This window comes from Drosophila melanogaster, chromosome 2L (assembly GCF_000001215.4).
Source record: "Drosophila melanogaster chromosome 2L".
Classification (NCBI taxonomy): Eukaryota; Metazoa; Arthropoda; class Insecta; order Diptera; family Drosophilidae; genus Drosophila; species Drosophila melanogaster.
In genome coordinates this window covers 15,805,208-15,832,497 of record NT_033779.5, presented here as the reverse complement: position 1 = coordinate 15,832,497, position 27,290 = coordinate 15,805,208, and the positions used below count along the sequence as shown (strand labels likewise).

General features: G+C 37.4%; 1 protein-coding gene and 2 long non-coding RNA genes across 6 annotated transcripts, besides 1 other annotated feature; all 3 read left to right on the top strand.

Moving 5' to 3' along the window:
• Positions 1–3,210: 3,210 nt before the first annotated feature.
• Positions 3,211–5,583: a mobile genetic element.
• A 3,972-nt stretch (positions 5,584–9,555) lies between these two features.
• On the top strand, positions 9,556–10,202 carry lncRNA:CR44601 (long non-coding RNA:CR44601). 2 transcript variants are annotated; one of them, NR_144654.1, is made up of 2 exons: positions 9,556–9,712; positions 9,796–10,202. It is a non-coding gene; the product is annotated as a long non-coding RNA:CR44601 (long non-coding RNA). The 2 variants fall into 2 exon arrangements; NR_124293.1 differs by having other exon boundaries at positions 9,796–10,153.
• Positions 10,203–20,356: 10,154 nt separating this feature from the next.
• Positions 20,357–21,927, top strand: CG42876 (uncharacterized protein). Of its 2 annotated transcripts, none has more exons than NM_001299036.1 (2): positions 20,357–20,568; positions 20,627–21,927. In NM_001299036.1, the coding sequence occupies exons 1-2, from the start codon at positions 20,368–20,370 to the stop codon at positions 21,155–21,157; spliced, it is 732 nt and encodes a 243-aa protein (NP_001285965.1). In that variant the 5' UTR covers positions 20,357–20,367; the 3' UTR covers positions 21,158–21,927. The 2 variants fall into 2 exon arrangements, with proteins under 2 accessions (NP_001285965.1, NP_001188818.1); NM_001201889.1 differs by having other exon boundaries at positions 20,627–21,518.
• A 251-nt stretch (positions 21,928–22,178) lies between these two features.
• On the top strand, positions 22,179–25,317 carry lncRNA:CR44602 (long non-coding RNA:CR44602). Of its 2 annotated transcripts, none has more exons than NR_124291.1 (2): positions 22,179–22,423; positions 22,480–25,317. It is a non-coding gene; the product is annotated as a long non-coding RNA:CR44602 (long non-coding RNA). The 2 variants fall into 2 exon arrangements; NR_124292.1 differs by having other exon boundaries at positions 22,480–23,156.
• Positions 25,318–27,290: the final 1,973 nt, after the last annotated feature.

Below are 27,290 nucleotides of genomic sequence, written 5' to 3'. Positions count from 1 at the left end.
TGGTATGCTTCAGAGGTGTCATAAAATAAAAGTTCATAAATATTTACTGCACGTTTTATTAGTTGCTGCCACGTTGACGCCGTTGGCCCAACTCTGAGGTAACTTAAACACATTTAAATTCTATTCTCCTGATATTTTTTAAATATTTAAAATACATAGCGCGCTGTTGTTGAAAAGAAATGTATGTGTAGAAAGCAAAAAATTAAAAATTGTTTATTTATTTGGCAGGGAATCAAGTTTTAATATCGAATGTTTGCACTTTTTGCGGTTTTCTACTGTGATTTTTTATTTGTTTACCCCAGAACAGTAATGGAGTCGTTGCAAAAACCATTCAAACACTCCGACTGCCAATAATTAATTTTAAATAATTAAATAATGTAAATGAACAAATAAATTCCGAATATCAATTTAACTGAAATTTTGATAAAATGTCTACCATTCTAAGCTGGATGTAGTTGTAATCATGTGTTGACTTCGCTTTGGTCATTGATGTTAAATAAAATCAATCATACGCACTGTGTACCCAACGCAGACATCATTTAACATAAACGGAGCTCCGATTGATACACAGAAGGTGAAAATCAGACTCATTGAACCGCAAATGCGACGTCAAGCAATTTCATGCCAGCGAAAATCTTTCAAAGTTAATTTTCAACACACGAGAAAACAGAGGAGTCAAGACAGCTACTCAGGAACGAGAAAATTGTACGACTTCAAAGCGTCAATAAGCAGACAAATATAGACGAACGGCGATGGGGGAGCGATGTTGGCCAGGTAAACCGGGTGGGCGCGTCCAATGGAAATGGCCCGGCTGTCTGGCAAACAAGCTGACTGATAACGGAAGCTGGCAATGCACGTGTTTACCTCTCGATATTTGCCGGCTGCCATGGAAAAGGATGTCCTTGCCACCTCGCCATCTAGCGCCCACCCACCCGTTCTCAGTCTGTCTCTGTCTGTTTGTCCTGTCGCAGGACGATAATGACGACAACGGTGGAAAGGGACTGCTGGTGGAAAGAGGGAAAGGGGCTACACCGCCCCTGGCCGCTGCTGATGTCACACATTCATGGTCATTTTGCTGAGTCAATCGTTTGAAAAATTTATGTTGCCTTCAAAAGCAAAATTTGCCATCACCATCGTTTGATTCTCGGCATTGGAAGCAGTCACAGTGGTGAAACATGGCTAAAATTATGTGTACTGTTTTGGAATACTTAAAATTAGCACTTTATAAGGCCTTATTGGATATTTATACATATATAGTAGAACCTTTTCATATACTTAACGTTGTTACTTATTATTATTCCACCTTATAATCCAAACTAAAATAAAAAACTTAATTTATTCGCCGAGTTTGATATGCTTAAACATGCATAAGTTAATTATCAAGGGAAGTAAGCTAATGCACTCGGCTGATATAAATTAAACATATACGATTGACTTATTGGGTCAGAAATAATACCTTTATATGTATCCATTGAAATTCCTTTAAGTAGTGCGAACTTAACCACTGTGCGACTGCGAGTCAGAAGGAGACAGGTATAGAGCCGGAAAAGGGAAGTAGATAGTCAATAGATGCGGTTCATTTAACTTGACTGAATGTGCATCGCCTGCTAACCTGCCTCCATTCGCATTGTCCCCTTTGCAGTCTGGTCGGATCGGGTTTCAGCCTTTTCGACCATGGCCCAAACTCAATTCATGTTTATGAAGTGCTGATGTGTGTCTGATTTAATTGGAATTTGATGCACTTTTCAATGTATGCCGTTCAAGTCAGCAAAAGTGTTTCACTACACTTCAGTCATGTTTAACCACTTAATTATGACACTTGGGGGAAAACATTTGTTTTAAGTTGACTTGTCCAACAAGGGATGCAAACATTTTTACCTGCATTTGCTGATTAGCTGGATGGGTTAGTATTTACAATAACAAGTGTCTTAAACAAATAATTCTACAGGAAAATGTAAAAATTAATTGATTAAATTTGAAAATGATTTCTTGTATTTCCAACATCGTTAAAGTATTCAACAAATTAGCGCTCTGAATTAAACATTTCTTTATATTTCTCCTTGACTTTTCCTTTAATTTTTTAGTTCGCAGCACTTAAGATTTCCATTTCCTTGCCAGACCAGACAATACCCGCCACCTCCATGAGTCCTCATCTTAATGCGCTTAAAGCTGGTCGCGGAATAGAAAAATATATAAATGTGGGCAGCCAAGTGTCAGCGACAGCTACGGGCGAAGAATAACCCAAAAGTTGCCCACAAAACAACAGACCCAACTATCCACAACCCTTCGTAGAATACACCCTCTAACTTAGTTACAAAAAATGTGCCGAGAAAGTAGGAGAGATGGTGAAAGAAGGGGGGGAGAAACGACGAGCAAAACTTAACAAGTTCACTTAGAAGAAATTAAGTTTTCAGCATTTATGTTAGGAAAACTGTAAAGAAAAACTTTCTTAATGAAGCGACGACAATGTGGTGAGCAATGAAGAAATGTGGGCAAAAAATCGCACTACTGAAACCCAAGAAGCGCACAAGTTTGCAATGAAAGCATACTAAATGAGGTCCCCCATAGAGTCAAGAAAAGAGCTAAAAAAAAAGTTTAAAACTCATAACAATTTCATATTGGGTGAATTGTAAAATAATTTCGTTTCATTTTGAATTTAATTTTAATTTATTTGTAGAACATTATTACTGTGCCATACTCTTCCCACATTATAAAAACGAAAAACGTACATAAGTTCAAATACATATATCCAAATAATTTCTTAAATATATAAGTAAACAAATTAAACTAAAAATGGTATTAAGGAAAATCAAGTTGTAATTCGCTATGCTAATAATTGTTTGACAGCATACAATTTGTTTATGTTTAAATTTGTAAGGCCGCCTAAAGCAGCTTCCACGAGAAAACCAAGCAGTGTCAAAATAACAAAGAATTTCATGCTGATTAATCTTTGATGTAGAGATTATAGGACACGACTGATCGGTTGCAAATAAAGCTTGCCTTTTATAGGCACTACATAAACGCTTATCAATAAATTTAAAATTAGATGCTCTTATAAAAATATTGTGGCACTGTCTTATTCTGCGATAATCCATTCCATTAAAATGATGATAACAACGTTTCCTAAGAATCTTGAATTTAAAGAAAGGAAAATTATATTGCATTTCTCAGAAAACAAAAACTCAAGAGATAAGTAAAACGATTTAAGCTGGCTCTTATTCGTTGGACCGAATATATGGTTAGTTAATGGTTCAAAATTGATTTTGTTTACATTTAAAATTTTATTGCTGTTAGTTGTGTTTAGTATTCGGAGTATTTGCCATTTTTGCTCTTACTACGTCCGTTGTTTCTCCTACTACCACTTCTTCTAATTTCCTGATTATGGCATCAATTGTAACTTCATTCTGTACTCTATAGAGTGTTGTTCCGATTATTTTTGATTTAATCACTTCAATGGCAATAGCTTCATGTGGTCCCTTAGTCAGGTTAACCAACTTGATTGCCGTGATAAATCTACGCAAATTGATCTTTTTACCGTCAAATTCCGGAATCGCCGTTGAAATGTCTTTTATGTATGCCCTCTGGGCAGCTGCTTCGTCCACCATGATGACAGATTTTGTTTCTGTTTCTTCTATGTCTGACTCAGCCAATTCTTCCTCCGTCAATTCAGCTAGTGTTAATATAGCTGGAATTGTTAAGTTGTTTAAATCTTCGTCTTCTATTTCTGTTTCTGTTTGTTCGTCCGATTCTATTTTTATTGGCGAATTTAAAATGGTTGGTATTGATATATCCAAACCAAGTTTCAATTTTACAGATAACAAGTTCGATCTAAGTTTTATGAGAACTTTCGATACCTGAGACCAATGATCTGGATTTAGTCTTTCCTTGTTATCATACACTAGTATTCGTGCTTCGTTGAAGGAATTTACCAGAATATTTGCATGTTTCTTTGTTGTCGGTCCTAAAATAGGTCTATTTTGCGACAAACATTTATGAGATTTTTCAAATTCGTTTCTTATTCTTGTTATGTTTTTACATAACTCGTTCCATTCCATACTATTTTATATATTCCTACTTGTTAGTATATATTTATATACTCATTCTTTAAAATATATTTTTTTTTTTTTTTTTTTTTTAAACCCTGTCTAGATTATTCGCCCTACTCATATATCTTCTTTTTAATATTTTGTTGTGTTTTATGTACAACGTCAGAAGGAACTGGGCCACACTTGTAATTGTCAAAATTAGGAGTAAAACCCACAGTGCTTGAATATCTTCTGTGTGATCTACAATTTTGACGTTGTTCACGACATTAGCCGTGTTGTCTTTGGTCTGACTATCGTCAGATCCGAACCAACCCATAGTTGTTAATTGAACGATTATTATTATTTATTTATTTATTAAATTTTGATTAAAAATTGTATATTGCTATAATTTCTCCCTACACGTATGTCTGTCCAAGAAAAAGTTAGTTAGAGGGCATGTGTACGGTTTACAATGTTTTGCTCTATATAATTCAATACCGTACACATGTTTTTAGTAAAAGCCTAACAGAGATTAGTATTTTTCAAGCAGCGTTTTCACGCATCGGCTTGAGGTATGTATTTTTAATATTAAGGCAGATTGGGGCATTGGTATTAAATACAGCCTCAACTGCGTTATTGCGCACCACTGCACAATTTGGCTTCAATCGCTTCCAGATTTTTGGCTTGGTTAGTTTTCTCTTCCTCCGTAGTTGCCGTCTTTATTAGGTCCTTTATTAATCTCCGTTGTTGAAGAAGCTTGATCCTTTTGCCGCTTCTTTTCTTCTTTATTTTTGGTTTCGGCTGTCTTCTTGCCCTATACTCAGCTATTGTGAGTGGGCGTGGTCCATCGTTTGGACACACCTCTAGTGCCTCTTGTAGAGTAGGTGCGTCCCTTTGCTCGATAGGAGCAGAGTCCTCCAGTTTGCGGCTTCTGTTGTCGTCTGGGTTTGATCAATTGTCACAATTTTATTTTTTAATGGTCACTGTTCGCATTTTAACTTTTATATATTTCTTTTTATTATTGTTTTACAGGCTTAAGTGACCATGTCACGGTCGCCATGTAATAATTGTAATGCATTTTTGTGTTCTTTATATTACTTTTATTGAAATAGAGATTCAGTATGATATCAGTAAAATTGTAACTTCTGTTAAGACTCATTAATATTCAATTAGGACATGTTGAAGGCTCTTTGACGACTCCTTTACGACTGCCTTGTACTTGGTCTAGAAGAGTCCAAGCTAGCCAAATGCAATCCGTCTGCGCCGGCAGAGAGGCCGTCGGCAGAGACGTTGCTTTGCTCTTATGTACTTAACTTTGGCAGCGAGAGCGCCGCTGTCTAAGAGAGTCATGTGGACATAAAGATCGAGCAGTCGCGCATGCTAATTATGCTGACTCTGCACTTCTGGTCTGAATAGCATTCTTGTGTGGTCAGATTGCTGAGCACTCAAGATATGCCTGGGAACTGAAAAGTCTTACATAAACATTGTTGCAAAAGTGCTACAATGTGATTGTTCCCAATGTTCTGATTTGATACAGTGCTTATTCGATATGTGTGCAAGTTGCCATAGGAATAATCCAGAAATACAAAAGCACAACTTCTTTGATATTGACGCTAACATTTCCTAAAAAAGTTAATGACGGGTATTGATCAGAATCGGACTACTGTATTATATATCTGCTGTACGAACAGTCGGGAAAATAATTGAAAATATTCGACATGAAAATATATATTCGTCCCTAATCATAGTCAGATTACATCAGTTTTTTTTAACATATATATAATGCTTCACGAGTAAAAACTATAAGTACTTTTGCTAACAAGCTTTAGGTTACACTAAAGTTCCAATTATAGGTATTTTTAAATCTTTTTCCTTAGCGCCAACGAAAAATAACTTTCCTTCAGTAACACGTCCAATGTTTATTAATTATTTGCCAAGTGCTTTTGGATGGGGACCCATCAATCCATAGCACACCCAAAATTAACCTAATTTTTTACCCACTCAATGTTTGGGGAGTGCGAGAAACAGGTCTGAGTTGAAAGGTTAGCCCACCGCCTTGTTTTCAAACTCTTGGCAATTTTTTACCTCCGTAACTCACACATACCGCGACCTGTGGACCTGGACCCCCGAGTGTATTTGTGAGAGAATCAGCCACAGTTGGAAAACTTCTCCAGTCGCTCCTTTTTGCCTTTGCAAAGCTGTTTTGGATGCTTTTCCACTGCCGCCTCCTTTTCCTGGGTAGAATTTACTCGCTTGAAGATAAATTATATAAGCATTTCCCAAAGGTTAACGTGATAAATTTCCGGCAGCGTAAGCAAAATATCCCACAGAAAAGAAGAAACCCAAAGTCTGGCTTCGATCTTGCGGCCGCCTTGCAGAAAAGGACTCGGCGCATATGTATGTGTGCGAGCGTGTCAGATAAATTGTTTATGTGTCTGTGGGGAAGCGATTAGTGTTAATGGGTTCCTCCCCTCAGTCACCAACAGCAACTTTCTTAAAAAATGTGTGATTTTTGGCTTTATTCTTTTCTTTTTTTTTTTTGTCTTTTTGTGCGGTATTCGATTCAAGTTTTCTTTTCAAACACTTGGGCTGTGCGCGTATAAGCAATCGATAAGTGCACGCAGACGGGTACAAAAAGACGATGGTGGGGGGTGGGTCGGAGTAGCAGTTGGACAGTTGGATAGACAGTCATATGGGAACCAGTCGTACATCGGGATATATATTTTCAATTTCTTTTTCACCAGAACGCACATAAAGTTTGCCCAGCATTGCTGCTGTCTGCTGTGCTGAGATTGCAGCAGGGGCATGGATTGCCAGGACAACAGGCAGGACATTCCCAAAAGTGCCCTAGCCATTGTCATTGCATCGACTTTTGCTGCTGGAGTTTCATGTTTAAATGTCAATTTCTCAACGAGCCAAAGTGACCAACGAGCCACCGACATCCAGTTGTTGTTGTTGCTGCTGCTGCTGCTTCTTCTTCTGCTCCAGATCCTTTTGCCGGCCAAGTCCGTTTTCGCCTGTCCTTGCGCATTTCGCAGGCCCATCCTATGGCATATATTTTTTAACGCCAGTACGTCGGTATGGTCGTAGCTATTTTTTCAATTACTTCATTGTTGATAGGGGGAGACGTGGAGACTGAATAAAGAAACTGGCATTGTGGTCAGCTAGCCCCTTCCATTGTTTACCCGACTAGATTAGTAGTCCAAGGTGTTGTGATTTGTTGGTCCAAGGATTTAGTTGTACAAATATTTCAAACTTAGAGAAGTGAAAATATGGTAAAATAGCTCGGAGTCTTAACATTACTAAAGCCAATGATGGAAGAGACAAGAGCTTTAATAATAGTTTTATCACATGTTATTCATGTGCAAGTTATTCATCGCCCTATGGGAACAGTTATTATAAGAACAGTAATAGCGATAAAGCGTAATGATATACAGGGTTTATTTTAATAGCTAGTATTTAGATCAGTGCCAATTTGACCATCGAGTTAATAACACCACTCTCCACAATCCATAAACATCGAACAATGCTGGACAACCTAAACAACTCAATAAATCAACTGTCGACTGAGTGGCCTTTCCTGCCACCGAAAACAGGAAAAAAATTGTAAAACAAAACACACAAATGTCAATCCTTTCTGCCTGCCGAACAAAGTGGGCAATTAGTCCTGGCACTGAATACTCCCAGAGTGGGCGGGGTCAAAGGCTTAGTGCTACTAATTTTCAATTTGCATGGCATCCAACCTACAACTGCCATCGATAGGCGGTTGATGGTGATCCCCACGGCGACGATTACGTCGGGCAGCGAAATATAAATAAGTTTGGCAATTTAATTGAAATGGGTTGACAGGGCCGGGGGCCGAAAGCTCACGCAAACGACTATTTTGAATGAATTAAATGGCCGTCGAAAATCTTTATTTATAACAGCTGCGAGCTGCGAACTTTACGCCCCGCCAACTACACCTCCTGTCCACCACCGACCAAGATCCCCAGCTCTCTATCTGCTGGCATCAGAAATATTAAATGAAACGGAGCAAATCCCATTGTCACCCGGTTTCGGCATTCGAAATTGGCAAATAATTGACAAGCTATTTGGGGCGTGTTGATTGGCAAAAACTAATGCCAGCAGGACGCTGGGACTCTGGGAGTCACAGGCGGCGGGAAATCGATATACATTTGACTGATGGACATCGCCTGCAAAGGCCATCCGAACAAAAGACACTGTGGAAAATCACTCAATTTTCAATTCAATTATTGTCCATCGTCTTATGATTAAAGATTCCTTACAGTCCAATTTGACTTTTAATAGAATAATAAATTACATTAAAAATAAACAACTCGATAAATGAAAAGATATTTTTTCGATAGATGTATCAATAGCATTTAAACGTTTAATTTGGGCTTTAATTTTTGGAGAAATTTACATCAGACTGGAGATTCAACATCTTTAATTGTATTTAATTTAATACTAATTTTTATTCTTACTAAAATACATTACAATAATATTCTCAGCAAAAGATATCCCAATATAATGATACATCGTTTCAAAACCAATATTCCCGGCGAAATTTGTACTTAACAAAAAAGAAAGCGTGACAACACCGGATGAAACAAAGTGACATTAAGCCATTTCAACGCAAACGGGATTTGCCCTACCCTTCTTTTTCCAGTTTCTTTGCTGGCTGATGGCTTTTTTTTGGCCAGATGTGCGTATGTGCGTACACAATACATGAGTATATATATATTCATATTAAATACATACTCGTCTACTCGTATAGGGAGATAGATCCCTACAACTCCGGTAGATAAATCGGACCAATTCGTCGGACACCACATGAAATACAGTCCATTGATGCTTTTCGTCTTGTTAAAATAATTGACAGGTGGCCGTGGTTTGGGCCAATATCTACGAGAGCCCACGGCCGGGGGCATTAGTGCCATTTATGACAATGCCGGACAAATTGCGGGCTAGCAAATTGATTGGCCAGCTGTTCGTGAATATGACTCTGTTGTTAAACATTGTTAAATAAAATTAGTAGGGATATAGGGAAAATATGCCAATGCTAGATGGTCTAGGCTAAGCAATTTTCCTTGCATAGATACGAGAATAGATTTCTTGACTCCTATATCTTTAATTAAAACTAAATAATCGCAGCTACAAGCGAACAAATATATAACATAAATATTTACCTAAATGGTTCTAACAAAGAAAAGAAAAGTTCACTACAGCGACATAAATTCTTAGACCAGAACGAACTCACCGCAACATCGAAATCAAATGTTTTCATTGAATTTCATTCGAGACGTGGTCATGCAATTTTAATTAGTTGGCTAGCTATAAATTATTCAGAGCCACGTCGTTCGAGGGTCAAAATAATGGATTTTCTCTCTGCCTTTTGATTTTCTTCCCTTTCTATTTCCATTGTTATCTTGGTATATAGATTGAGCAGAAAATGAAATCGAACCCAGTTAAGTAGCTAAGCATTTTCCTTTCTATAGTATTGAGTTTTCTTTATCTAACCCGATAAATTGAGCAATCAATTATTTTTTCCGTGTCTTAATTATTAAAATTTTTAGATACAGAACACAGAGAAATCCACATATTAGTTACTCAATAGCGAAACTTCTAAAGTTGGCTTGGCTCCTGATCATTGGAAAATCCATACCTCTAGGAAAACACGAAAAATTGTAAGAATAAAATAAAATTATGTTGATAGTAAGGCGTAAATAATATATGCTTGCATTTCAATTTGTCCTCGAAATTCATTCAGCTAATACAATATTTTCAACTGACAAAAGCCCAGCCGCAGACAGGAGAGGAAGAAAGTTTTAATTGACTTGCCCAATGTGGAATTGTTTTGTGTGTACCTGTTGTGTGCGAATGCCACAACTAACAACTCCAGAATCCGGGCTTCAGTCTGGAGCCAAGGAACACCCAAATACCCAAATTTCCCAGGCAACTTTCCAGTTGCTGTGAGCGATATAAGAACACTGAACAGAAAAAACATCAAAATATATTTTTTTTTTTTTAGAATTAATGCAATTTTCGCAACACTATATATTATAAACGGTTTAGTCCTATATATCAAAATAAACTTAAAGTCAAACCATTAATTAACATACCAATCTAATAGGCTTAACTTTATAGATCATTTGTATATTTAAAATGTGTATCTTTATTTCCTTATTTTGACAACATATATGACGATGTTTATATTTTTTGGCGAAGCGTAGCTGCGTTTCAGCAGCATGTGTGTAACTGGGCGTGTTTTATGCTTTTGCGCCCTGCGCCAACTTAAATGCTAACTTATGTTTAGATTTTACCCAATCCCGAGGAGCAGAAAAAAGACGATGCAGGATGTGGAGGGAAAAGGGCCAAACCAACTAAGCCGGCTGCCACATTGTTTGCCCGGTTGTATTTCGGGCTTTTTTGGCAACTGCAACTGCAACAACATCAGGGGCAACATCAGTTGCAGTTGCTGGAGCAGCAGCAGTCAAATTGCAAAAGTTTCTTGCTTTAAGCATAAAATATTTATGTCTGCATTTAGGTTAGTTTTTGGCTGGGTTTTTAGTTACTTTTTCAGTTTGAGAAAGATTTCTCTGTTGCAAGTTTGTCTGGCTGCAGTTTTATTAAAACGATTTCTGCCGGGTCAAAAAGTAGAACCCCAGGCAGAGGCAGACATGGCCTAAAATGTTCAAAAATGCCTTATTCTTAAGTAAATGGTTTGGAAGGTAACGATGGTGATGCCATAATTGAAATTTCAATCAGTGTTAATTAAGGTGAATCGAAAATATCTAGACCAAATTTTCTCCAAACAAAGCGAGATGCATCCACTGGCAAAACGATTTGAATGGAGTATCAAAGTATTTATTGAAAATGTGTTCGTCATCGTCTACGTTTATGAAATATATTACAGTTAGTTAATTTAACCTGAAAGTAATGTGCATAACTATTTCATTTAGGTACAGGAAATCAATATATACTAAACAATCAACGTTTCCCATATGCAAGCGGAATAATAAATGTTTTAGGTTTTCTCAATCCACGTTTTCTTTTTTCCTAGACCGACATAATAATTGAATCCAATGCGGTTAATTTATTACAATATACTGGTGTATGTCTGAATGTCAAATGCACACGGATTTTAATTGATTTTCTTATTTAATCACTTAGTTTTGAAGGCATTGGCATTTTTGGATTTTGGATCAAATTAATACGTGTCATATAACAAATTGATAAATTTGTTGTTTTCGGTTTTCTTGCAAATTCTAGTGAATTAGCACAAGGTGGTCGAGAAACTAAACATTCACTAAAACGACAATTACGCTAAAGTAAATCTCACACTCTCTTTGGGTATTCCCATACGTATAATTGATACTTAGTTTATTCCCAGTTCGTGCCAATAATTCAACTATTTGAAAAAAAAAAAAAGTTACCTAAAAGATTATTAAAAAGAGCCGTCTTGCAACTCGATTTACTGCATCTGCACCACTAACTTATAGTAATTAATTGTAGCAACTTATAATTAAAAGAAGCGACAGTCGACCTTGACATTTTTCCAAATATTTATAAGTAATTTAAACAGAATAAGTGTTCGAGTTTTTTTTTCGATATTGGACGTAGTGTTACATACCTTAAACATACTTTTTAACGAATCTAGTATACCCTCTTACTCATTGAGTAATGGGTATAAATATGGACAGCCGAAGCCATTAATTTACTTCCCACAATATTTAGCATTACTCAGATCCTTGCGGCTTTTTCGGCCAACGCCGCTTGTCACATCTATATTTTCCGTTTCCTATTGTTCTACGTTGTGGTGCTCGAGCACCTACCTCTTACGTAAACAAATGATTTCTGTTTACACACTCATTTCTCAACATGTTACCTATTTAAACTTTTGTGGACAGGAAAATTTAATTAAAACCAAAACACAGCTGCGCTCCCCCAATAAGAGCCAGAACCCCAATAAAGTCAACAAAAGTGTTATATAAAGACGTGACGGGGAGAAATAGGAAATCCGACGAAAGCCCAAACACTCATAGCAATATTTTCAATTATAACTCAAGTTTATAACGGAAAACTTGTGAGTGAAATTGAAGGAGATAGAAGCAGGAAATCCAGGAATAGAGCGAGCTAAATGGAAAAGCTTTAAACGTATTTCGCTGAACAAAAGGGGCCAAAAGAAATAAAGAAACATAACACAAAACAATAAACTGTAAAATGAAAACTGTGAGAACAATATATTGACACAAATAAAAAAATTGCGAACTAGATTCGAATTTCAGTTAATTTGAGGAGTTCGTTTTCCGGCTTTTCGGGCACAGTGGAGCAGAAGGGGAGCAGGAAGGAATTTCCATTCTGATATAAATTCACTAAAACAAATCAAAACTTTTCATATAACTTTCGCATCAATCGGGAGTGATGTGCGGGTTATTGGGCGGCATGCATGCCAAACAAATCAAAACAAAAAGCTCCAAAGTGCCACAGAAAATTGCTGGATTGTGGGTTTATAATAGTACTTCACAGCTTTTGGGGAGCAAAGCCATAAAGAAGAAGCACAAACTTCAAGCTCAAGTTTAACCAACAGCATTTTTGTCCTTGTACATTGTTCTTTTTGTAATAGGTATCTGTTGAGTAGATGGGGTATAGCCAATGGTAGCCAATATCAAGCCAATAGCAATCTGATTGGCTCTTTTAATATGTACACATATATATTTTTAGAATGTTATAAACATTACAGATGGTAGGATACACGAAAATAATGGAAAATAATGCTTTCTGAAATGAAAACGTGGGGTATCTTGTAGTCGAGACTGTAAAATAATACGAAGATCATGAAATGGTTTACAATTTTTAATTTTTTTTTTTTTTCTTTAAGTGTAAATGAAGCACTAATTTTTGTACTTATATAAAAAGTATAGTTTCAAAAACTTTTACGATACCTTGTATATTCAAATGGTTAGGTAAAGTTTCTTATATTTCGGCCGCCCTCTTTTCCATATTTTTACCATATGACTGATTGTTTTATGTGCTTAATTTTCAATAGGACATTTTGCGGTAGCTTCTGCAAAAAGATGCTCCTTTGGCATGGGAACAGTGACTGTGGGTGGGACAGCAACTTCTTTGTGTTGATGACGTGTCAACTTTTGTGGAACTGCAAACTTTGCGCAAAATGAAGCGACAAAGCGAAACCTTTACAGTAAAAAAAAAAATGAAAGAAAAAAAATCTTACAAAAGGAAAATGAAACTGCACGATAAAGTTTTTCTTTTCCTTTAAATTGAATTAACTTGAGAGCGGACCTGAGGAGTGGGGTACGATGCCCTTTACACCGGCGAAAAACTTACGATGATTTATTTGCTTCACATGGCAAAGTTGAGTGTCACTTTTTTCTGCGTCGCGTAAAAAGCAGTGTAAAAAGAGATGGAAAGCATTCTTAAGAGAATGTGGGCGTTTAAGCAATGTGGGGTGGTGGGATACTTTATTGACCTTTGATCGGCGGAACTATTTATTTAAATACAGGGTGCTGTTTTAAATACACATAACAATTTGAATTAAATGCTATTTAGCCCCACATTATTCACGCATATTAATATAAAATATTTTCATTAGGTCGTACCAAACCAGCAAAACAAGTTTCCGAAATGAGCAGCGAAAATATAAATTTTGGTAAATTGAACACTCAAAGCGCTATTCAAATGGCACACAAATCTGAAATCGATGACGCAGCGTTGATAGAATTATTCTGTGATATGCATTTCATGCAATAACCTAAAAAATTGATAGCCAGAGAAATGTTTAAGGTCATTATTTATCAAACTAGCTGCTGCTAGTCAAACGCATTGAGTTGTGTGTGCCATAATCGAAAAAAAAAATGTTCACCAAAGCTGCGCAGATCAATTGGGACTGCGAGAAAAGTTGCCTCGACAGTTTTCCGGCTTATCTGGGAAAACTAATTTGTTAAAATGCTGCCCGGCTTATTTGTCGTCCTCCTCGTTCGGGAACAATTTTGAAGCTGATCCCAAAGACACTGACAAAACCCGAAATGCCAAGCATCCATCATAGAGTTGGGCGGCGGGACACAGACTGCCGACGACTTTTGGCGTCTGCATTTTTGGTTGGAAAATAAGTAAGGCGAAATAAATTCCTGTAGCAGGGACGTAGTGTCGCCATCAACTTGACTTGCTCGAGTCAAGTAAACTGCAAGCCAAAGCTGGGTGCACTTTTTCACTTTTTTCCACCCGTCTCGCTTTATGTACTGTGTATTATTACAGAAGCAGGGTATATTCATCGATCATGGATCCAAAAGATGAACATATATACATGAATATACAGAGGAATATAAGTAAAACAATAATATTTTAAATAATACTTTCATTACATCATAAAATATCTTCACAATTACCCCGAAGGTGTGTCTAAGCTTTTAAATTATATAAATCCTTTGTTTATTTTTGAGTTATTTTCATTAGTGTAGGGTACTTAGGCGTCGAAATAACTGACAACAGGTTTTTTACTTTCTTCAGCTGCTACATTTTGGCTGCTCTCATGTTTATGCTTTGTATGCTCGTTAGGGTTTTTATTTCTTGTGTGCCAAGCTTATTTGAGGAGTCTTCGTCCTTTCTTTTTAATGCCAAAGCAATCGGCCCGTTACATATTAAATTTTTAAATGGCCTCATATCTCCGGAGCTCAGAATCACCAGAACCAAATGCGGTGCGTTAATGGTTCGTGCTACATTGCCCAGTGCGAGGTCATGGTGGTTAAAGCTCAATGAGGTGTTGCCATGATTTAGTTGGCTTAGCTAACTTTAACATCCAAAGCGTGTCCTTGTTGATCTTGCGGTTGAGCAGAGACAATCACTAGCGGAGGGGAGTCTTGGAGGTACGTAGGTACCTTTAAATAATTACAAAATCTGTGGGCAATAGCAATTGAACTGGGATTCGACACCATTTCCATTTACACTAAATTTATATAGAATAAAAGTTTATAGTTAATAGTTACGATTGCTAAGGTTCTCGAAGAGTTTACCTTGCCACAATCAAGGTTTAAACAATGCCTTAATATGTGCTGACGCACTTTCCGCTGTGAATTATAATTATACGAATGAAATGGCGCATTTAGTATTTATAAATACAAAAAGTATAAATTTTTCAAATACAATCGACTATTTAATTTGACCACGAGCTCGAACCATCAAAAAATCTGAAAAGGCAACTTAAACTTTAACAGCTTTGACCTTCGGCATTGCTTATAATAAATTGTGAGAGTTGAGTAAAAGTTTGGCGCTTGTCAGCGAGTTATCTATGTGTGCGCTATTGTGTAACCATGTATTTGAGTTTCCAGTGTTTTGAAAAACTTGCAACTGGCCAAACCCGAAAAAACTTTTCCCTCCTGCAGAAATACATATCACTCTCTGGTGTGTTTGTGTGCCAGCTTTTCAGATCTGTTCTAATATATTGTGGTCAGTGGAGAGTTCCATCCTTCATCCCGCCATGTCCTTCGCCTGCATGGCCAGAAAAGTTTGCCAACAATGCCACATTAACACATTTGTTGAACGTATAATCAATTTGTAATTTGTAGCCGCAACAAATTCGTGGTATATAAGTCCACAACAAGCGGCAGCATGGGGAAAAGAAAAATAAAACTAGGGGAGTCTTTGAATCCCGAAACTGCGAAACTTTTATGTCAACAAGAAAGTCGCACGGATACCAGTTAAAAAGTCATATGGGGGAAAAGGAACTTAAGAGCCGAATATTAATAAAAACAAATCGCTAATTTACCCTACCATCTAAAATCCTTTAGGAAACTTGAAATAATTTTATAATACTCTTAAGGCTTTTTTAAATAGATTTCGAATACTGGTATAAGATAATCCATACAGAAACTCTGAGTTCTGGTCGTCACATGAAAATGGAAACATAATAGTATTCATTTTCCATCAACAACTTTTCACCTTTTCCAAAATATAACCATTTCAGAAACTTCATATAAATCACCTTCATCACATTTAATTCTTATCAATATTTCAATATGTTGACAACGACAGACTTTGACAAAAAATAAATATCTGATTCTCTGACAACCTGCGTCAACTTTACAAACTGATTTTAAAAAGTTTCATAATTTATATTGCTTTGTATGTCCTTGCGCTGAATTCCCCGCACATTCGAGTGTATAAACTTGAACATTTTCGCTTTCACACTTTTTCCAGCCAAAGCGTGTGTTATGCAAATTGAGTGCAGCTGTTATCTCTTTGGCAGCCGAAAAAGAATAAAAAAATAAGTATAAATAAGGAAAATAAAATGGAGGCGGTTGAAAAACAGATAATGCTTGATAAATGTGTGTAGTCCCCATATGCAAACACCCACCTCACCCAAGTCAATGGCCACCAGATGACAATCGGGATAAAGTATCCTCCTCCACGAATTTTCTTGACAACATAAAGCGTCTTTTAACAGCCCGTTCCCATTCCACGGGCCCCTCTTTATATGCAAATTTGCGAAAGGGTTAACTTTTGACTGAAGGTCAGTTGGCGTTTTGTTCGACGCTGTGGCACAGTATATAATAGATTGTATATCATTTTTCTCCCATTCCGGTCTGTTCATTTTTAACGACAGAATTGATTGACATTTTGCACCCTCGAGGCGGGTGTATTCAATATTCCAAATAAACCAAAACCGAGATGAGTTTGCGTTGATAAGCCCATAAAATTATTTTAGTTGATTTTTCTGGCAAAAGAAAACAACGGACTGTCAAAAACAATAATATATAATGGGGTATTGAAAGCCTAATAGTATTAATTACCTTTTGCGTAAAATGTGGAAAAGTACGTATTGCAATTTGTATATGAATAAAAAGAACATATATATATATATATATTGCTATGTTATTCCGTTTTCGTGCAGCATTCATTTAGTTAAGGTCACTTCCTGCCTAAGCCCATAAACCAGTCCGAGAACCTAGAAAATGGTCCAGAACAAAACTGAATCCAACCAAGGGCGTGGTGAGCCACCTGTAAGCCGCTTGCCAATCGCTGACAGCCAACGCTTAACGTGAAAATCCCCTAAATCGCTCCTGTTGCAAACGAGTTTCGCCCTGGATCTGGCTTTAGCTGGCCTTGGCTCTGTGTTCGCATATGTATCTGTATCCGTATCTGCCGCTGACCGGAACCCAATTGAATCGAGGCCAGTGGAGTCGACCGGCTACTTTGGCGCACTTCTGAGGCTGCACTGCTTGGCTTCCTGTTGCCATCGGCAGAAAGGTAAACAGAAATGTTTTCATGGACACAACTGAAGTGGAAAAAAGGAACCATTCCATAGGAATCGGTGGGAATAGCGTAGATATCTGCCTCCCTCTCTGGGGTGTCATTAGCCCCTGTTGTTATAAATACTGTCTACGCCGTTATTTGTTGGTTGGGTGAGTAATGTGTTTAGCTAGATTTATAGGCTTAGTCCTCCTAAGTTATGAGCCACAGTGTAATATAATCTCTTGTAGAGATACTAAATATACCTGAAACAATAAATATAAAAACAAATATTTGAAATGTTAATTTAATTATCAGAAAGCATTTTACTTACGCCAAATTACAAATTGCATGTTAGGGATACCACGTAGGACTACCCGCAGGGATAAATGAATGCTCTCCATGGCTAAAGAAAATATTGTTGTAAACTAGAACGAAAAAGCGAATTTCTAATTATACGTAACTGTTCGTTGAGCCCCGAAATGAAAAACGTTAAATGAAAATTGTGAAACGGCTAAAACGAAATGAAATCATCAACAAAAGCATAATTCAATTTTACGGACCGTTGAAGCCACTAATGAATTATCGTATAGAGTTCGATAGGACATAGCCATGGATTTATACAACTTCATATGTGCAGATGTACCCATCGCAAATAGTTTTTCTGTTTTTCTTTTTTTTATGCATTTCCATTAAATTTCATTGCATTTTGGATTTTGTTTCTGTGTGCCATTCGGAATTCTGTTTGCCAGGGCCCAATGATCCCTTGCCTTTTTCCCTCTTGTTTCGATTAGGTTTTTTTCGGGTCTGTATATTTTTCGTTTACTTAATGAGCAATTTGCTGCTCAAAAACTTTTTTTACCTATTTCTTTATATTTAAGAATAAACACCGAAAGCAGTTGTAAACAAGTAATTGCACTTGAAGACAATCAGATAAGAAAACCGAGGTTATAACTTTACAGACGAGAGACAGGAAAAAAAAAGAAAAAAAGAGGCGGGAGTTTTGGAAAAATGGGATGGCGAAAGGGAGCGAAAAAGCTCATAAGATAATATAGGGAAAAAATTAAAATATGTATTATTATTTTAATACCACATTTTCTTTATACCAAAATATTCTTGGACTTTTGTTATAGGCAATATTTTTGGGGCATTTATAGCCGACTGAAAAATCTAAAATAGGATGGTCATTTTATAGAGCTCTCATATTTCCTTTTTATAGATATTATTATTTATTTTAGGCAATTTTTTTTTTTGTTTTATTTTGTATAACTTGTATGACTTCGGCTTTATATCAAACGTTGGGCTTTGCTTTAAACTGGGTTACTGTGCTTCGTGGGCTTTTGTAAATTAGGCTATTTTAAAGCTGTCTCGTCCCAAGAGGCCCCACAAATATTTAACGCAACATTTAACCATCGGTTGTGCGCACCACACCATCAACCAAATGTCCATATAACCAAAAAAAAAAAAGGCGTACAAGGCCAATTGGGCAAGGGATGAAAAAGGGTAACTGAAAAGGCCAAAAGGCAGCTTTGATGTTATTGCCGCAAATTAGCTAGAAATCTTTTGCCTACAGGTCACCGCTATCCCTTTTTTCATTCCATTCGACCATTTACCACTTCTTTTACCCGAATATTTTTTGGCCTTCAGCTTTTCCGATTATTTTTACCTACACCTGTGCGTAACAAATAGAAATTTGCCAAGAAAATAATTGAACTTCAATTGAGTGAGAGCATGTGCAGAATTTCAAGTATACGTATTACCGCCTGTATGTATAGAAAGAGCCAAACGCACATAAAATAAAATACAAAGTTTTGGATTCCCCCAACTTTGGCAGACTCCATGCTCAAGTTAAAGCGGATTCCCAGTTATGTTTTCCCATATTTCTGCTATAAGTCGAGGAAGGGAAGCAGCACATTTTTGCTGCATCAATAGTTCAAATACTATTTTATGCTTAGTTGATTATTGACTGCAAGTGGAAATTTACTTTTGCTTCATCGAGAAAGGACGAGCAAGACAAAAAGAGTCTCTTTTTTGGGTTAAGTCTGGCAGAACGTTAAAAATTGGCAGACGAAAGAAACTTGTTTGTTTTTCAACTTATACGGAAATTGTATTTTTGTCCAGCAGGGAAAAAATCAAAAAAAAATCTGACAAAACTTGACAAAACAAATTGTGAGTGTCCTAACGTATACTGCGCCTTCGTGAATTCCCATTTTTGCAGCAGTTCATCTCTGTATTTCTATTGCATATTTTTGTTGTGAGCTTACGGAGTTTGGTGAACCAATACATACGATTTCTACACTCATTTGTATTCCATGTATCAGGCATAGGGCTAATTCTTCTTCGGTTTATGGCGATTCACTACCAACCGTGCTTTTAGTCACTATTGTTAGACCTTGTTCGATTCGATTGTAGAATCGTTCTTGCCGTTTCCTGTTGCCTTCTAACAATCCGAATCGCATTGTCGCTGCAGTCAAGTGCACCGCCAGAGTATCCAGCGCTTTTGTGGCCAGCGTGCAATGCTTTTCCTTGGGTTTCTATTCAGGATTCCATTGCGGCCCTAACTAACCCACACACTTCAAACTCTCGCTTTTAATGCGCTCTCCATGGAAATGCTGTTGCCATACAATCTAGGTTAACGAAGGTGCCTTAGAAGATGGATTTGTGGGTCGCAAAAGTGCAAAACAGAGCCTGGATGCCCTTTACTGCTCTACTTTTGTAAATCCATATTGGCTTAGTTTCCAAGTTACGAAAAAATGTATCTTCTCCTCGGTCAAAACCGCATTTTGAATTTCTGTGAGTGCATTTCAGCGCTTAAAATGGAAAATAAATAATTTTAGGGAAAATATTATAATTTTAACTCAAGCAAAGCTTTAGAATGTGAGTGAGTTGCATTTGGTTCTCAGAGCAAGGGAAAATGACATGGATTTGGATTCGGAAAATATATATACATTTTTTTTATAATATTTCACACAACCTCTGATTATTTAAAAGAAGATAAGACCCGCAGCAATCACTTCCACGAAGAGATAACACTTTGAGCGGTATAAATGCGAATCTTTACTCAAGTTCGATCTGAGTTATGAGTTCTCGGGTTACCATGTCGGTGCAATGGAAAATTGTCATAATGAGCTTCTTTCTGTTCAGTACCGCGCACGCTGGAGGATATTGTGGACCCAACAAGATATATGCGTGTGTGCCTACGCTATTTTGTAAAGATGGTCGCAGCACGCAAAGAAATCCCGCTGCTCACTTCAACAGGCAGTGCTTTTCGTTTGAATCTTGCTGTGACGTTAATAGGGTGAGGCCAAAGATTATTCTTTGAAGTGGCACTTTATTGAAAAACATGTTGTTTTCAGGTAATTTATGGAATGCGGTACACTGGAGGAGATTTCGAGCCAGGTCCATACGAACAAATCAGCGAGCCATTCAACAATGCTAGTGGAAAAACTTCTGGCACAAACAGTCAACAGTCAACTGGTAATACGGGTGGCACTAGTCCGACCTTGAAAAAAAAGGGCGGAGTGTCATCTATAACGAACATTCAAAATACTAATAATGGCGGAGGCAAAAATTTTACAACAAATAGTCAAATGCCGAGTTATACGATGAAAAGTCAGCCATCCAATAACGCAGGTGGAAAAACCACTACTGCAAACAATCAGGCACCCAGTGACTCAGATGGAAAAACTTTTACACACAGTACAAATTTACATGCTCATAGTTATCTTAACAATAATTCCGGAAAAACTAACTTAGGAAACCCATCTACGGCTAATACTAAAAATACAAAAAGTCCAAATTATCATCATTATCAAAATCATAATTACAATCCCAGTGGCAATTTGGGCAGGGATGTTGGAGTTCATAGACTATCTTCAAACATTTAAGTAATATCACAATTCATAAATTCAAGATAAGCTAAAGAGCGATTCGAAACTTTTAATAAATAAATACGTAAATATACTACAGTAGACGTAGTACGCTTAGAAAAACTGTTGAAACCTTTACACGATTAAAGAAATGAAAAGTACGTTCTGATAACCGTCTGGAAAACGGGAAAAGGCGATGGAGAGAAAGGTCAGCTAGACCGCTGCAGCTGTCACCATTGACAGGAAGTCGAAAGTTAGCGTCCCCCAAAAGCGGAACTCAAACTGACAGCAACAAACACACTCACCCGCCAGCCTCAAGGGCAGCCGAAAAGAAAATCAAGGCATGACAGAAATAAAGGACAAATATCTATAGGAAAATAAAAACCGAAATTTGATTTTCACAGACAAGTAAAATATTTTTTACCCCATCCTTCGCTTCTATCGAACCTATGCCAGCTGCTGAAACCAAAAGGAAATTTTAATATAAGAAAAAAGGAAAACTGGGAAAGAAAATAGAAGGACGCTCCGAGTGCGTTTTCCAGCTGTTTCACTTCAACGAGAATTTGTCATTTCTTCTTTTTCGTATTTTCCTGTCTCATTCTAAGCTTGTTTGCATGTGTTTCTCAGTCTGTTTGTGGTTTGTCCTTCCTTTGTTATTTATTATTGTTTTTCAACAGGAAATTCGTTTTCCTTGTTGTTTTGCTTCCTGCTTATTTTGGTTACCAGTTTCTTTTCATCAATTTCTTCGACTGTCTGCGTATGATTGGGAAAATCGGCACCAGAAAGCCCTTCGTCAGCCTGCAAACTAAATGCATTAGCTGATTTTAATTAAAATTATTTTGCACAGCTAAAATCAATTTCAATTTAATTCTTAAGATTATTAGCCTTGAAACTTGCTTATTCCCATATAAAAGGAATAGAAATCGTGGGTTGGTTGCATATGCTTATTTCTTACAAATATATAGATATATTTTTTTTTAAATACTCCCAAAACCATTTTAAATACAAGACGCAATCCTTACACTCAATTAAATCATCTTATTTCTGGTCAAAATATTAAAAAAAAAAGCTGGTCGAAGAGAAAAAGAAAGCTACCGTGAGGCGGCAACTCAAGCTCATTAATTTAACTTACCCAAAAAGGAAACCAAGTGGGGATGGGAAATTCAGGCCAAACAATACCGAGATAGAGGGACCGGAAAACAGGATGTGCGGCCAGGTACGAGGAGGCAACCAGAAAAAAAAACCACCAAGAAAAAGTAGCACGGAAGCGGATTTTCATTCAAGGTAAAAGCAATCAATCAATATTCATGAAATCAGATTTAATTTTAAGCGCATTTAAGTTGCCAGCCAGGAGGAGGAAAGGAGGACGCTTTCTCCATCTCGGCCCACAATTTCTCCTTGGTAATGATTCAGCATTAAATTTCGGGTGACTGAAGAAAGGCAAGAAACAACAAAATCAGCAGCGACAGCAACAGCAACAAAGAAAATCAGTAAAATGAAACGATGTCGACGTCAAAGCAAATGAAACTGAAGATGAGACCAGAGCAAAATTTCGGACGAACATCATTAGAAAGTTACTGGAATTCGGTTGTAGCCGGATGGTTGGGGTTTGGTGCTGGTGTTTGGCTATATCCATCCGACCTTGCTAATTGTATGACAACGGGGGGTGGGATTCGCCCACCTGGCCATTGAAATCATTGCTCCGTTCAAGTAGCTGAGCGCACAAAACTAAGCTGCCAATTCAATTTCGTAATCAGAGTGGCATGAAAAATTAAATAAAACATGCAAATAAAATTATTACGCATAATTTGTGTGCACAGGGTGAGATGAAGGGCTCCCGTTAGGCAATACCATTTTCCCGCGAGTTTTTCCGGTGCGGAGTGCCTGATTTTATTTCTGCTGGGATTTTGGGTGACTGATTCCCTTTGCAACTCAATTTATTTTTCTGCTTGACAATTTATCTTCAAATTTAGCTCAAGAACTTTATATTCATACATTATTAGTCTATCCCATTTTTAAATACTATTGAAATTTAGTTAATCATGGTAATTACCTTTACCTTTAGGTGTTTATTTTAACACTTTTTAGTTAAAAAAAAATATAAGATTTTCTAAGTAAAAGTTAAAAGTATTTAATTGCTTATAACGATTACTTTAAAATAATGACTTATATCTTGTTTTGCATGATTAAAATATGCCTTAAAGTATTTCAATTAAATATTGTTTTCAAATTATACTAGTTTTGCTTTTTAAAAGCTTACCTTCATTACTCGAAGCACATTTGTAGCTGTCCGAAAAAGGCAAGAGTTAATAAAGTCCTTAATTAAGTTGCTGTTATGTAAGTAGTACACCGCTGTATTTTTATATGCTAGAGCGAGTGCGATGCTTGTGTGGTGAGGCCTCGGTTGTTGAGGTCAAAACTATTAGCAATGTGCCGGGAAATTAAGCAAAAGTTTGGGGAGTAATGAGTTCGTAACAGCGCAGATTTAACTGGATGTATGAGTGGGGGGGGCGCTTATCTAATATGTGCATCTGAAAATGAGATTGGAAGCAGGGCATAAACCTTGGGTATCACAAAACACTCTGCCCTTGTTAACCTTTTTTTTTTTGGTCTATATTCCCTGTATTCCATTCATTCGCCTCGTTAATCGAGCGTTTTATCTCTCCCAGAGATTTGTAAATTTGTGAAGCATTTTTTAATGTGCTTAATTTTATTTGGGATCCAGCCACTCCAGCTTCGGTGTTCCACTGTTTCGGTTTGAACATGTGTTGCTGGCTAAACTTTTTCATTGTTACCCCGTACATCACACAAGCGGCTTTATTGGTCAGCAGGGGTTAAAGTAGCCGAGTTAGTTTTGTCAGCCTTGGCATTAAACCCATGCTGTCCATCGTTCGCCTCATTTCCATCTGCCAGAGTTGCCGCGCCGCGGGTTATTTGTTGGGTTCAAAGTTCGGGTCTAGTCTGGTCGCCCTGGGATCGGGGACAGAGATTGGGATTGGGATTGTGGGTCTGAATCCGAGTCCGGGTCTGTGGGTCTCCTGTTGGGCCCTACCACCCCTACTTTCAGCCTTTTCAACAATTTTTCGCTTATTTTGTGCTCTAATGGGGCATAAGTGTGATTTAGCAAGTGTTTAATGAGCTTTCCACTTTTTCCCCTAGTCGTTTGAATTATTTTATACCCACGGCTTTCTAATAAAACTTATTTTAAGGTGTGACAAGAGAAGCGACAGAAATATTCATGTACTCTTGTGGCAAATTGGGGTTATTTATGGTACTGAGCGACAATAAAGGATATGCAGTTATGTTATTACTATATATACATAAACAAAGTATATTGAGCCAACGCAAATGCAAATTTATATGCTCTGAGCCATTCAATATGCATGAATTATTTTTATTATTACATATTTTGATTAAATTTCCCCACTTGCTTTAATTTCAATTAAAGTTGGAACTAAAACACATAATGCCCAAAAAAACATTCAAGTACTATTGTATGAAAATTGCGCTTTCCATCGTTTTTCGGTCATCTCCTCGAGCAAACCTTTTGCGAACAAACTGAGCCACGACCCACTTGGTCGTATTCGTATCTACTTGGCCAAAAGTGATGCAGCGTTTTCAGAGGGCCAAAAGCAGCCCGCAACCTATCACAACATTTGCTGGAGTATGTAACTCGACTCGAACCCAGACGCGACTTGGAATCGGGAATTGGCCTGTTACCAGAACAGCCGTTGTAGGTCAGAGGAAAAAGTGCTTCTAAGATAGTAGGCGTTCGTCAAAGGGAGCACAAATAATAATAATAATAAAGTTAATAATTGTTATTGATTTTATATTTAACATTTCAGACAATATATAATGGTGTGACGTCACAATTATTACAAGATTAATTTAATTACAAGGCTTAATTTACACGTTTATTTATATATTTATTTATACAAAAATTAAGAGAACACAATTTAAGAGTACAAAGAGAAAATCACATTTTAAAAACTTGCAGAGCTTTTAAGGCACATTCGAATTCGCACAAAAATGTCCCACATGGCTGGGAAATTGTCCCAACAGAGGAAAATACTGGTAAATGTTACCATGTGCATAATGTTAAGTCTGATATCTAAAGGAATTTATAAATTGGCATCTTAACATTTGATTGCATTAAGAGCAAATGTATTAATATAAATATTCTTAGTTTTTGATGCAGAATAGCAATATGTGTTAGATAATATTTTCACTTGGATTATAATAAATATTATTAATATTAAATTTATGCTTACCTTTTCAATTTCTAATATTATATTATTAAAATAATAATATAAACTCAGACATCCACAAACATTAATTTCCAGACAAAAATAGCAATCATGCTGCAGGCTTAGCCTGTAGCTCTAATATCTATCTGACCTAATTGAATGCGCACACTGGAGGCGTTTTTTCCCAGAATCTGTCACTTGGCTAATTAAAGTACTCCTTTGCCAATCAGAGAAAGAAATCTAGAACATGTTCCTTAAAAAATTCAAGCTGATTTCAACGTCGGTATGCAGGCAATTGTGGTTTACGTCGTAACTCTATACCGTACACGCTAATATTTGCACTAATTTGATTAAAAGCATTTTAATGGCTTGAAGACTTGGCAGCCTCGCAAGGTAAATGCTCGCACATTCATTTTGTTTGGGCTGTCGGAAGTTTAGCCTCCTGCAGCGGAAGTACACTCACAGTGAAGCCTCTTCTGATGCCCAACCAATGAAAATGGCCGCCCATTTAACGCATGTGTTTGCACGCCACAACTTTCCAATCCCCCGAAGTCGGAGAATCCCGAGCCGGTGGATACGCCATGGAATTTTTGGGGAACGATGCTTTACGGCAGCCGGAATGGCTAAGATGGGAAAGCTATACCCAAAACTCAACTCCAAGGAATGTTCGCCCATCTTTTCTGGCTTCTGCCGCCTTCTTCTTGCCCATTCTATCCCATTTTTCTTTCTTTCTTCTGCACGGGTTTTTCCGCCATTTCAGCAGAAAACTCAACCAAACTCGCACAACCAAAAGGCTAAAAGTTCAAATGCAGCAGCAGCAGCTCTGCCATTTCACCTGACTGCAAGAAAGTTTTTCATTTGATTTTTCACTTCTACCATCCGTGGCTGGGTTTGAGTTTGAGGTGGAAAACATTTTTCTGCTATTCTGGGTTGCCTGCGGGCCTCCCTTTGGCAGCACCGCCCTCCCTCTTGCTTATCGTTTTAGCCAAATGTTCGAACTGTTCGCATTGGATTACTTGCGGATTTGTCCATGTCGTTATTTCGACGGTCAGTTAAGCCCACTTCAGGTACCGCTCCGCTCCCAATTGGATCGTTCTCATTACGGAATAGGAGCAGGATAAAACTCCAACTCCGGAACCCCACTGCGGGAGTGCGTCATACTTTATTTGTTTTTTCAGCTAAGCGCAGAAGTTCAGCCATCAACCAAAACTTCAACTGCAGCGCCAAGTCAAATTTCTGACCGGACCCCAGACCCAGTAAGTGGCGTCAAACTTTCAAAACTGAGCGCCTTGGCACTTTTGCATATTTCCACCGAGGAATACGGAAGACGAAAGGGTGGTACCTAAATGGTTGGTTAGACACAGATCGTCTGGAGGAGGAAAACACCAGGAAGCATTTGCATAGCCAGACCGAAAGACGAGTACGCTTTGGAAAAGAAATACAGAAGTTGCTAATGCTTACAAATATATATATGTTCCACCTTTGCTTGTAAAATACAATAATAAAATAAAAATAACGAATTATACAAATATATTTATAATATATTTTAATAAATTTAAAAAAATATACATTTAACTCGTCTTTGTAAAATATATAGCTTGCAATATTTTGAGTTGCCGGACAATGGAAGAGCTCATTGCTGGCCTCACCCCTTTCATTCTTATTTTCTCAGACATCGTTTATCAGAGGTCTGGTGCTGTCTTCGCTCGGCTGCATCTTTCTTTTAAACACTTACTTAAGTGGAAATTTATGTTGTTTTTCCACCCGTTCTTAGGAGCTGCCAGGCTATTGGTGCGCAAATGTTGCATTTGATATGTGCCAGACAAGGGACCTAAGCCCAAAGTCCAAGTCCTGGCCATTTGTTGTTGCACCGCTGCACACTCCCACCCACATACCCACACCCA